The sequence below is a fragment of the Oncorhynchus nerka genome, linkage group LG15 (genome assembly GCF_034236695.1).
Source record: "Oncorhynchus nerka isolate Pitt River linkage group LG15, Oner_Uvic_2.0, whole genome shotgun sequence".
Taxonomy (NCBI): domain Eukaryota; kingdom Metazoa; phylum Chordata; class Actinopteri; order Salmoniformes; family Salmonidae; genus Oncorhynchus; species Oncorhynchus nerka.
In genome coordinates, this window is record NC_088410.1 from 40,707,836 (window position 1) to 40,720,387 (window position 12,552).

The 12,552-nt window shown below is 41.7% G+C and overlaps 1 protein-coding gene across 1 annotated transcript in view; it reads left to right on the top strand.

Moving 5' to 3' along the window:
- Positions 1–12,552, top strand: part of LOC115142654 (potassium voltage-gated channel subfamily H member 1-like) — a 61,471-nt gene that overhangs the window by 40,135 nt on the left and 8,784 nt on the right. The window contains exon 11 of the mRNA XM_029682274.2: positions 2,315–2,511. Coding sequence (XP_029538134.1) covers positions 2,315–2,511 — 197 coding nt within the window. The remainder of the gene's footprint in view (positions 1–2,314; positions 2,512–12,552) is intronic.

Here is a 12,552-nt window from a genome sequence, read left to right on the forward strand (position 1 = left end):
ATTACCTGTTCAGGAGTCTTATGGCTTGGGGGTAAAAACTGTTGAGAAGCCTTTTTGTCCTAGACTTGGCACTCCGGTACCGCTTGCCATGCGGTAGTAGACAGAACCGTCTATGGCTGGGGTCTTTGACAATTTTTAGGGCCTTCCTCTGACACCGCCTGATGTAGAGGTCCTGGATGGCAGGCAGCTTAGTTGCAGTGATGTACTGGGCCGTACGCACTACCATCTGTAGTGCCTTGCGGTCAGAGGCAGAGCAATTGCCGTACCAGGCAGTGATGCAACCATATCTCGATGTTGCAGCTGTAGAACCTTTTGAGGATTTCAGGACCAATGCCAAATCTTTTTAGTTTCCTGAGAGGGAATATGCTTTGTTGTGCCCTCTTCACGACTGCCTTGGTGTGTTTGGACCATTCTAGTTTGTTGTTGATGTGGACACCAAGGAACTTGAAGCTCTCAACCTGCTCCACTACAGCCCCGTCGATGAGAATGGGAGGGTGCTCGAGCCTCCTTTTCCTGTAGTCCACAATCATCTCCTTAGTCTTGGTTACGTTGAGGGATAGGTTGTTATACTGGCACCACCCGGCCAGGTCTCTGACCTCCTCCAAATAGGCTGTCTCGTCGTTGTCAGTGATCAGGCCTACCACTGTTGTGTCGTCTGCAAACTTAATGATGGTGTTGGAATCGTGCCTGGCCATGCAGTCGTGGGTGAACATGGAGTACAGGAGGGGACTGAGCACGCAACCCTGGGAGCTCCAGTGTTGAGGATCAGCGTGGAAGATTAGCTACCTACTCTCACCACCTGGGGGCGGACCGTCAGGAAGTCCAGGATCCAGTTGCAGAGGGAGATGTTTAGTCCCAGGATCCTTAGCTTAGTGATGAGCTTTGAGGGTACTATGGTGTTGAACGCTGAGCTGTAGTCAATGAATAGCATTCTCACATAAGTGTTCCTTTTGTCCAGGTGGGAAAGGGCAGTGTGGAGTGCAATAGAGATTGCATCATCTGTGGATCTGTTTGGGCGGTATACAAATTGGAGTGGGTCTAGGGTTTCTGGGATAATGGTGTTGATGTGAGCCATTACCATCAGCCAATCAGAATGAGTTCTCCCCCACAAAAGGGTTTATTACAGACAGAAATACTCCTCCGTTTCACCAGCTATCCGAGTGGCTGGTCTCAGACGATCCCGCAGGTGAAAAGGTTGGATGTGGAGGTCCTAGGCTGGTGTGGTTATACGTGGCCTGTAGTTGTGTGGCTGGTTGAATGTACTGCTAAATTCTCAAACAATGTTGGAGGTGGCTTATGGTAGAGAAATGAACATTTAATTATCTTGCAACAGCTCTGGTGGACATTCCTGCAGTCAGCATGCAAATTGCACGCTCCCTCAAAACTTGAGACATTTGTGACATTGTGTTGTGGTGACAGAACTACACATTTTAGAGTGGCCTTTTATTGTCCAACACAAGCTGCACCTGTCAGGTGGATGGACTATCTTGGCAAAGGAGAAATTCTCACTAACCGGTATATACACAAATGTGTGCACAACATTTGAGAGAAATAAGCTTTTTGTGTGTATGGAACATTTCTGGGATCTTTTATCTCAGCTTATGAAACATGGGACCAACACTTTACATGTTGTGTTTATATTTTTGTTCAGTATATTCCCCCCCCCCCTAGTCTATTTTATTCACAAAGGTATATTTACCCAGTCACTCAAAGCTGCACTGTAACTCCCAAATCTCCCATAAGCTGTCTGATGCATTTCATCAATCCAATTTGGACACTGGAAAGGGACAGATTTGCATTTTCATGTGTGAAAACCAAAAAGTCTGCATATGTGTTAATAACCATGGCTTATGGACTCTTGGCTAATACTTTTTTCGATCTATTTCCAGAAAAGTAGAAGCTCGGTGAAGTGAGGGATGCAACTTTTCATTAGTAAGAGCTGGAATATGTTGTTTTACAATTCAGTACAGCGTCTGTTTTTCTTGTAGGCGACAAGGCTTCTACAATTGGTATCGCAAATGCACTGTGTATCATTTTACCCCGTTGGTCTCAAACGAGATATTTTTTAAATAAAAGTTACGTAACGCACTCTTTTTCAAATGGTCTTTTTTTTGTGTGTGTTCACATTGTACAGGAAGTTTGCAATGAAGAACATTTCAGGATAGAGGTATGACCTTGGGCTTTTGACTTTGTATTACCATGAAAGGCTGCAAGATGAGCTTCATGGCAGTTAGATTCATATCATTGTGGATGGGGTTTCCCTTGTTATCATTCACCTCACTACTTCTCTCTCCCCCGTCTTGTATCTTCACAGGAAAGGGAGACGTGTTTGGGGACATCTTCTGGAAGGAGGTGACCCTAGCCCAGGCTTGCGCCAACGTCCGGGCCTTGACTTACTGCGACCTCCACGTCATCAAGCGTGAAGCTCTGCAGAAAGTTCTGGAGTTCTACACGGCCTTCTCTAACCACTTCTCCCGCAACCTGCTGCTCACCTATAACCTCAGAAAGAGGGTAAGCTGCCCGGGAACATTGCTCTCTCTCTGTGTCTCAATAGACTCCAATAGCTTATTGATTGTCAAAAAAGATTGGATAGACTCCTAAGTTGTGTATTTTTCACCTATCCAGTCCTTTCCGAACAGTGGTCTGGAGGGAAACGAGAGCTATTTAAGAATATTGGGACAGAGATCTCTCTGTGTTCTGCAGTTAATAAAAGGAAAGGTGAATGGCATCTCCCTCAATGAATAGTGCTCTTATTTATTTAAAAAAAAAGCTGACACGTCAACCTCAATTGATCTTTCTCAACGATTGCTTTTTTGGTGGGTGCGGCACCTTATCTTTATGGGAACTGCGTAAAAGATAGACTCAGCAATATTTCATCATCAAACAGAGTGGGGCAATTTTTGGCTTGACATCAACAGCAGCATAAATGAAATGACTTCTGCCTTACAGGCATAAACAACAACAACCTGCCAAAACTGATGTCATTGCTGAGTCTACCTTCATCATGCCGAGTCAGTTGTACTTGGTGTCTCACACTTCATTTGTGACGCTGGCCTTGCTGTTTCACCATAGTTCAATCTCGTTCCCAGACACATCCGGCCAATGTTCGCAGTATCTGGGGACGAGGTTACACCATAATTGATTCTCTGTGGAACGTGTCTTTAAAGAATTTTCTTGGACCAAGAGGAAGTGAGATGGTGGCCAGTTCCCGGTCTTTGTATTGCATAGTACAATATTTCCTTCCAGGGACAAGTAATTTCACAAAGTGACATTTGACAAATGTTGAATAATTACTTAATAATGGATTCACCTTGTCCTCCATTTTTTATCAAAATGTTCTCGTCTCGCTTTTGTTTGTCTGTAATTGAACCTGTTTACTGACTTGTTCCTTACCTGTAAAAAAAGATAAGGCCTCTAAACAAAGTATCAACTACACTATGCTCTCTCAGCCTTTGTCAAAATATTATAGAACCCATGTCGCTTGTGTTAAAGACAACCTACGGATTGCTCCAATAGGGTTAGCTCACTTAGGGGGACTTGTAAGGTGGGCTCATTAGCGAGGATCGTTACAATATGGCAATCATCATGGCGTTTGAATAGTATATTAGAAATGCATAATTTGACAGATTATTATTAATGTTGCAGATTCATTCATTCTTTTTTAATGTTGCATTTGTTAACAAATGGCTCGCTATGTCTTATTGATCTGAATATCAGTCCAATAAGCTTCTAGACTTTAACCATGGTAGCAATGAGAGCGTTTCTTCATCGACTCTTTACACCCACTCAAAACCTCAATAAAGACAACAAATTGATAACTTGTAAACCAAGAACATCACAGAAAACCCACACAGCATTTTCTATAAAAAAAAAATCCAAGTACTGAAATTGATTCAACTTCGATGAAGAAAACACAGCATATTCACGAGGAGGATATAGCTTATTTATCAGAAGGGGCTGTTGCTTCATCAAGATGCAATCCTCTGTCCTTGTCAATCATCATCCAATTCAAACTTGAGTATAGAGGCAATAGAGGTCATCTTGACAATTACGATGGCTCACTTTTACCGCATATCCTATTATGGTTTGTCACGATCTGCACCCTTAGCCGTGGTGCATGTGGTTTCTCGCTGTCATCAAGGTTATTGCTTTGTTTAGTCTAGAAAAGCTTTCAGGTGCATAAGCCTCTTTAGGCAGCCACTGATCCACCATACTTTTCAGGTTAGGTAACCAGAGGGATTGATTTGGCTAATGCTAGAACCTGCTGTTAGGTATGATACAGGGCAGTGATCATTAGGCACCAAATTGAAGAACTACCGGGACCTGTCCAATTAGAAACGCTCATTGTTGTTTTTTTATCGTGTGCCCTAATGAACACGACCCGGGGTCCGCCATAGGGTCGTGAGGCCCATTTCTGTAGGTTCTGCCCATGGAAATCAGTAACACACCAGTTGATGGGCCAATTCTGGAGGCCCATCGTGATAGCTTTCGATGTCTGTCGACAAGCGCCATTTTTCATAGACCTTTTGCATTAACTCGAGCTGATTAGGCATTTAGACAGTGAATGTCGAAAAGGTCAAATATTGATGAGTATAATAAGTCATATTGATTTCAGAAATAAATTGATTGCATAATTGACACAGTAGATAGGTTTCCATCCAATTGGCGACAGATTTTCATGTGAATATAAAAAAATATGCATAAAGAAAATATGCAAATTTTCCCACCTGTGGCTTTTCCACCAAAATGACTTGTTGCAGATAAATATCTGTGTGTGTGATGACGTAGTGCACACAAAATGTACTCTTCACTTAAGTAACGAATAAAAATATGTCTAATGTATCTATCGCATTTAAGTCATAGTGGGAGGACCACACACCATGTCATCGCGACTCCAAGTTTACTTTGATATGGTTATTATATTAATATTTGCTCATAAAAGCATTTCCACAGCCATTTCTCGCATCATTAATTTTACTAACACACAAAGATCCAACCATGTCAAACAAACAAATTATCTGTTGCAATTTATAAAATTGTACCGAAACTTCCATCACAGCTCTCGTGTTTTTTGTTTTGTTTTGTTTTTTTACACGGTATGACTTTACTTGCATAAAAAACGTGGTTGGAAACATGGTTTATGTTTAATGAATGAACCATACACTCTAGAGAGACTGGACCAGATTCACCAACAAGAATTGAAATAGCTTCCTATTTGTGTAATTTATTTTCGTTGGGTGGTTTACTTAGATCGGTTGTGAAAAGGGAATAGTTAGGAACATACCCATTGTGGATCTATCTTTACAAAATGAAATGAGCTCTTAGCAGAGCTACTGAGATATGCAATCTGGATTTATTTTGAAGACTTAAATTCATGCCAGTTTATCAACCAAATTAAATGACACATGATCAAAAGTCTCCAAGGCTGTCGATTACTAGTTTAAAAAAAGTAAATGGCAATGCAACGACTGACATTGCAGCATCATCTGAGGTGAGAGAAGTGAAAATGCATCGTATATATAAATATGCCACTTAGCAAACGGCTTTTATCCAAAGAGACATACAGTACAGCGAGTGCGTACATTTTCTACATTTGACGAGAGAGCTGCTTTCAACTTGTTGTCTTACAGTGCCTGCAAGATGGATGTCAATTATGTATGAATCTTTTATATCACCTTCATTTAACTGTTACATCATATTAATTAAATAGTTATGGATGACTCATCCAACCCCACTCCTTGCCCCTGTAGCGTTTCACAGTTCTATCAACTTACTTGGTAAAATGTTTACAATTCATAAATGCTTTATCTAGATAGTCGGGGCCCCGTTCCAAGTATGGACAAGCATGCATTACTTTCAACGTCAATCATTCATTGATGTGAATGGGAGACTTGCAGGAAAATGTTTGTCAAACCCACAGATCTAAAGTTAGAAATACTTCCCCTTAGTGATGCTAATTGTTTCCAAATCTCATTGCACAAACAAAAGGCCCTTGAGATTTGCATAAAGTAAAAAAAAAAACATGACATTTCAGAAGGGGAAGTAACCTAGGTGGTGAGTGAGGGGGGGACTCCTTCAGGGCAATGGTCAGATCCTCTTCTGCTTTACCATGAAACATATTTTTTTATTCCCCTCTGTACCAGAATTCAGAAGGTCAAAGTTAGAAACAGGAAGTTTGAAAGACCTCCAGTATTGCAGTTGAGTGCAGCAGCAAGGGGCTTTGCACCAAAAATGATTCATAGATTAACACACGCGCTCTGGGAATATATTGTTACAGCAGAGAGATGAGTCACTAGTTCGATCAAAGTCCATGTGCCAAGAATTTCAATTCGTAGTCAGTCATTCAATCAAGTCATTTTCATGTGTATATCACTTTTTACAAATGAAGTGGTCGGGGGAAAAAGCATGGGCCTCAAATCCACAAAGAGCAGAAGCCGACTGGAGTAAAGAAAAACCTTGAGAAGAACTAGACCCTAGATAGGGAACCCATACTTCTCTGACTGGCTGATCAGATAGTTCAAGGTTCATAATATTGACCACCCAATGCCAGACAGTTGTCCTTTAAAAAGCAAAGTCAAAGCAGAGACTGACAATGTTGCAAGGACAGCGTGGTGGAAGCCAGCCAAAAGGGATAAAACACACTACAATCATGTTCCCTCATTGTATAGTATTGGGCAATACTTTACTACTACAATACAGTACCTACTACCACATACCATCACTTCCATGTTGTGCTACGATGACTACCACTGCTACAAAGTACATAACTATTAACAAGATAAGTAACACCAACTTTTTGATCAAAAGACAAATCCTCTCACAGGAGGTTGGTGGCACCTTATTCGGGGAGGACGGGCTCGTGGTAATGGCATTTGCTCCGTTCAGCCAATATAATGAGCCGTCCTCTCCTCAGCGGCCTCCATTGAATCCTATGTGTACCACCTCTCCACCCTAGGCTGATTAAACACTAGGTGGGTATTGTCTGTCATCACCAGTCTCTCTCTCCATCTTCTTCCCATTATCTCTTTCTCCCCTTTATTTCCCTTTCGTTGTCTCTCCACCCCTATCACGGCCTCTCGCTTCCCCTGATCGATCGGAAACCCAGCCCTGCTGCATGGGACCCGTTCTGCCGCACTGTGCAATAATGATCTCCTGTGTGAGAAATGACCCTGACTCGCTTGAGTAGGTACAATGCTGGTCTTCCACCTGCAATACCCCATACTGCATTGTCTGCAGTCGCTTCACAGGACAGATCTTTTTACATTTACACATCTGGATTTACAAAAGATAAATCCCTCTACTCTATAAGGTTATTATGTCTTTTTCACCAATTAATGATATCTGTATTTAAGAAACCCTATGGAAACGTTGCTGGACAAGTTTCAGCCCATATTACTGATTTTGTGAGAAATGTGGGATACAGGTCTGGGATACAGGTCTAAATCTAATCTACATCTATACAGTAATGTGATATACTACAGTATTTGTGCTGTATTTCCTAGTAACACAGTGATTTACATGATTTCATGACCAGCTGTTTCCTATAACATTAAACAACTAGCTACAATAATCCACTCTAAAGCATTATGTACTAACGACTCTCTTGTTCTTCATCTATGTTTTATTATACGAACACCAATAACTTTTAAAATTCCCCTGACCCACATATGAATCCATTGTCACGATTCAATTTGACCAGATGAAATGACTAAATGAAAACCCCACGACTAGTTTAATAAAGATATTGATTACTTGGTTAATGCCAGAATGATTCTGGGAAAGCCTCTGCAGTCTGCATGACCACATTTTAATCGTGATCTGAGAAAGGTCGTATTACTAACACGAGACACAGATTGATGGACACATTTGATTGTTAGCCATACTGCATCTCGAATAGTGTCATGGTCATGAACAAATTAATATTAACTGAATTAATCTGCCACATTCCTAGAGACAGATAAATATGGAGACAGTTATGGGCAATGAGGCGACTTCTTGTAGCCATGAGTAACTGTAGCACTGTGATTTACTGAAGATGCTGGAGCTGTAACACTTCAGCTGTAGTGCTGGCATAATTACCGTATGACCGAAGGGTTATGGATGAAGATCGTCGTGAAGATAAAAGTTTCTTAAAATAAAAAGTTAAGTAATCAATATCAATGTAGTACTAAAATAACATTAATATACACCAAATAAAAATAATAACATGAGATGTAAGCTAGCTATATACTGGGTCAGTTCCAATACATGTGTAGGGATACAGGAGAGGTAGGTACAGTGCCTTCAGAAAATATTCATACCCCTTGACCTTTTCCAAATGTTGTTGTGTTACAGCCTTAATTCAACAATTATTAATTAACATTATATCTACACACAATAACCCATAATGACAAAGTGAAAACATGTTTAGCAGATTTATTGAAAATGAAATACATAAATCTAATTTCCATAAGTATTCACACCCCTGGGTCAATATGTTAGAATCACCTTTGGCAGAGCTTTGCACATCTGGATTGTACAATATTTGCCAATTTATTATTTTCAAATATTGGCCTGTTGAAAACTATAACCCCCTACTGCCATCGCACAGTTCAAGCTAGAAAAATGTATCTCTGGAGAAAGTGTGCAATATGCACATTGAGCTCACAGAAAAAAATAAAAATCAAATGGAATTCAAATAATTGAACCAAACGCTGGTTAATCGCTCAGCACTACTTTTTAGCCATACTGAATCCTTCCTCAGGTCAAGCAGTTCTCAGCTGTCTGGTCTGCCCAAAAATACAAAAGATCTGATTGGCTGCTCAGGGGATTGTGCTTTATGAATACACAAATGTAATTGTCTCTGCCTTTTGGAGCAGCCTTTGGAGAAGAGTCTGAATGTGTATTAGTCATAGACAGCCGCTGTTTGAATGGACAGCTAAAGATGCATTTGCAGGCTTTGTGACGGAAAGTTGTTGGGTTTTGATTCTGACCAGTGCTTTGCCTAAATCTGTCAAGTTTGAAAAAAGCATTGCTTAAAGCATTTAGATAGGCATTGGGTCAATGTTAACCTCACCTACTTCACTCTAAAATATCTGATGCGACGAGATAACTAATTCATTTCAGTGACTTGGTTAAACTAATAGAATTTCAAGGTTTAAAATAAATGCTCCCAAAACCATACCTGTGCTCATAGCCGCAGGAAGTAGGGATGCTGAGGGCGCTGCAGCACCCCTTAACATCTTTATTATTATATATTGATTTTTTTACAAAACTAGTGCACTTGGCCTTTAATAGTCTTGTATTAGCAGACCGATATAAGATTTGTCCTTTAGATTACGTTTCCTATCCCCAACATGACTTATTTACGTGTTTGTATTGGTTTATGTGTCACCTGCCATGATTTCAATGTGGTTCAATATATTCATTCAAAAAAGGGGCCACACTTTGCATTTCCACTCGCTTGATATATAACTATGGTGAGGGGAAGCTGCTTTACTTTTTGCCGCTACTGCTTTGTGTTTGTGCTGAGTGCAGCTAAATAAAGACCACTGTGGTACATAAACACAATGCAGACTTCTTTTTCCCGTGAGCTTCCAGCTGGCAATTCAAAATGTAATAAATAAATGAGACAAACAAAACCCGCACTGATATTTTTAGGACAGTGAGCAGTTGTGTCCTCGACGCTAACGTGCCAACTCTACATATTTATAGTAATGATGTTGCACAATATTACCTACATTTTATCTAATTAAACATTAACACTTCCAAACTCCCTCTTTGAATTAGTCAAACCTGGTTAGTCAGTGCCAACTTCCCCTATGAGGCATTAACTATTCCCAAATGCCAACACTTTATTCTTCCAACACTTTTGCTTCATGAAATAATTACTGTACCTCTTTCTTAGGACATCACCACCATCTAACCCTCCATGTCGAATAACACTATAGAAAAATGGGGCTGATTTTCGTGGTTCGGGGTGGGCCCTTTAGGTTCCAGGAAAAATGGGGCTGTTTTTCGTGGTTCGGGTGGGCCCTTTAGGTTCCAGTAAAAATGGGAAATCTTAATGCTACAGCATGCAATTACATTCTAGATGATTCTGTGTTTTATTTATTTAACCATTTTTTTAACCAGGTAGGCTAGTTGAGAACAAGTTCTCATTTACAACTGTGACCTGGCCAAGATAAAGCAAAGCAGTGCGACACAAACAACAACACAGAGTTACACATGGAATAAACAAGTGTACAGTCAATAACACAATAGGGGGAAAAAAGAGTCTCTATAAAGTGTGTGCAAATGGTGTGAGGTGGTAAGGCAATAAATAGGCCATAGTAGTAAGGAATTACAATTTAGCAAAATTAACACTGGGGTGATAGATGTGCAGATTATAATGTGCAAGTAGAAATACTGGTGTGCAAAAGAGCAGAAAAGTAAATAAAAACAATATGGTAGGTAGATTGGATGGGCTATATACAAATGGGCTATGTACAGCTGCAGCGATTGGTTAGCTGCTCGGATAGCTGATGTTTAAAGTTAGTGAGGGAAATATAAGTCTCCAGCTTCAGCGATTTTTGCAATTCGTTCCAGTCATTGGCAGCAGAGAACTGGAAGGGAAGGCGGCCAAAGGAGGTGTTGGCTTTGGGGATGACCAGTGAGATATACCTTCTGGAGCGCGTGCCACGGGTGGGTGTTGTTATCGTGACCAGTGAGCTGAGATAAGGTGGAGCTTTACCTAGCAAAGACTTATAGATGACCTGGAGCCAGTGGGTCTGGTGACGAATATGTAGCGAGGGCCGGCCGATTCGAGCCTACAGGTCGCAGTGGTGGGTGGTATATGGGGCTTTGGTGACAAAACGGATGGCACTGTGACAGATTGCATCCAGTTTGCTGAGTAGAGTGTTGTAGGCTATTTTGTAAATTACATCGTCGATGATCGTTAGGATAGTCAGTTTTACTAGGATATGTTTGGCGGCGTGAGTGAAGGAGGCTTTGTTGCGGAATAGAAGGCCGATTCTAGATTTTATTTTGGATTGGAGATGTTTAATATGAGTCTGGAAGGAGACTTTACAGTCTAGCCAGACACCTAGGTATTTGTAGTTGTCCACATATTCTAAGTCAGAACCGTCCAGAGTAGTGATGCTAGTTGGGCGGGCGGGTGCGGGCAGTGAACGGTTGAAAAGCATGCATTTAGTTTTACTAGCGTTTAAGAGCAGTTGGAGGCCACGGAAGGAGAGTTGTATGGCATTGAGCGCGTTTGAAGGTTTGTTAGCACAGTGTCCAAAGTAGGGCCAGATGTATACAGAATGGTGTCTGCCTAGAGGTGGATCAGGGAATCACCCGAAGCAAGAGCGAGATCGTTGATATATACGGAGAAAAGAGTCGTCCCGAGAATTTAACCTTGTGGTACCCCCATAGAGACTGCCAGAGGTCCGGACAACAGGGCCTCCGATTTGACACACTGAACTCTGTCTGAGAAGTAGTTGGTGAACCAGGCGAGGCAGTCATTTGAGAAACCAAGGCTGTTGAGTCTGCTGATAAGAATGCAGTGAATGACAGAGTCGAAAGCCTTGGCCAGGTCAATGAAGACGGCTGCCCAGTACAATCTTTTATCGATGGTGGTTATGATATTGTTTAGTACCTTGAGCGTGGCTGAGGTGCACCCGTGACCAGCTCGGAAATCGGATTGCACAGTGGAGAAGGTACGGTGCGATTCGAAATGGTCAGTGATCTGTTTGTTAACTTAGCTTTCGAAGACTTTAGAAAAGCAGGGCAGGATGGATATAGGTCTATATCAGTTTGGGTCTAGAATGTCACCCCCTTTGAAGAGGGGGATGACCGCGGCAGCTTTCCAATCTTTGGGGATCTCGGACGATACGAAAGAGAGGTTGAACAGACTGGTAATAGGGGTTGCAACAATGGCGGCGGATAATTTTTCAAAGTGAGGGTCCAGATTGTCTAGCCCAGCTGATTTGTACGGGTACAGGTTTTGCAGCTCTTTCAGAACATCTGCTATCTGGATTTGGGTGAAGGAGAAGCTGGGGAGGCTTTGGCAAGTAAATGTGTGGGGGGGGAGCTGTTGGCCAGGGTTGAGGTAGCCAGGAGGAAAGCATGGCCAGCCGTAGAGAAATGCTTCTTGAAATTCTCGATTATCGTGGATTTATCAGTGGTGACAGTGTTACCTAGCCTCAGTGCAGTGGGCAGCTGTGAGGAGGTGCTCTTGTTCTCCTTGGACTTTACAGTGTCCCAAAACGTTTTGGAGTTAGAGCTACAGGATGCACATTTCTGTTTGAAAAGGCTAGCCTTTGCTTTTTTGATTGACTGTGTGTATTGGTTCCTGACTTCCCTGAACAGTTGCATATTGCGGGGACTATTTGACGCTATTGCAGTCTGCCACAGGATGTTTTTGTGCTGGTCGAGGGCAGTCAGGTCTGGAGTGAGCCAAGAGCCAAGCTCTGTTCTTAGTTCTACATTTTTTTAAATGGACATGCGTATTTAAGATGGTGAGGAAATTACTTTTAAAGAACGACCAGGCATCCTCGACTGACGGGATGAGGTCAATATCCTTCCAGGTTA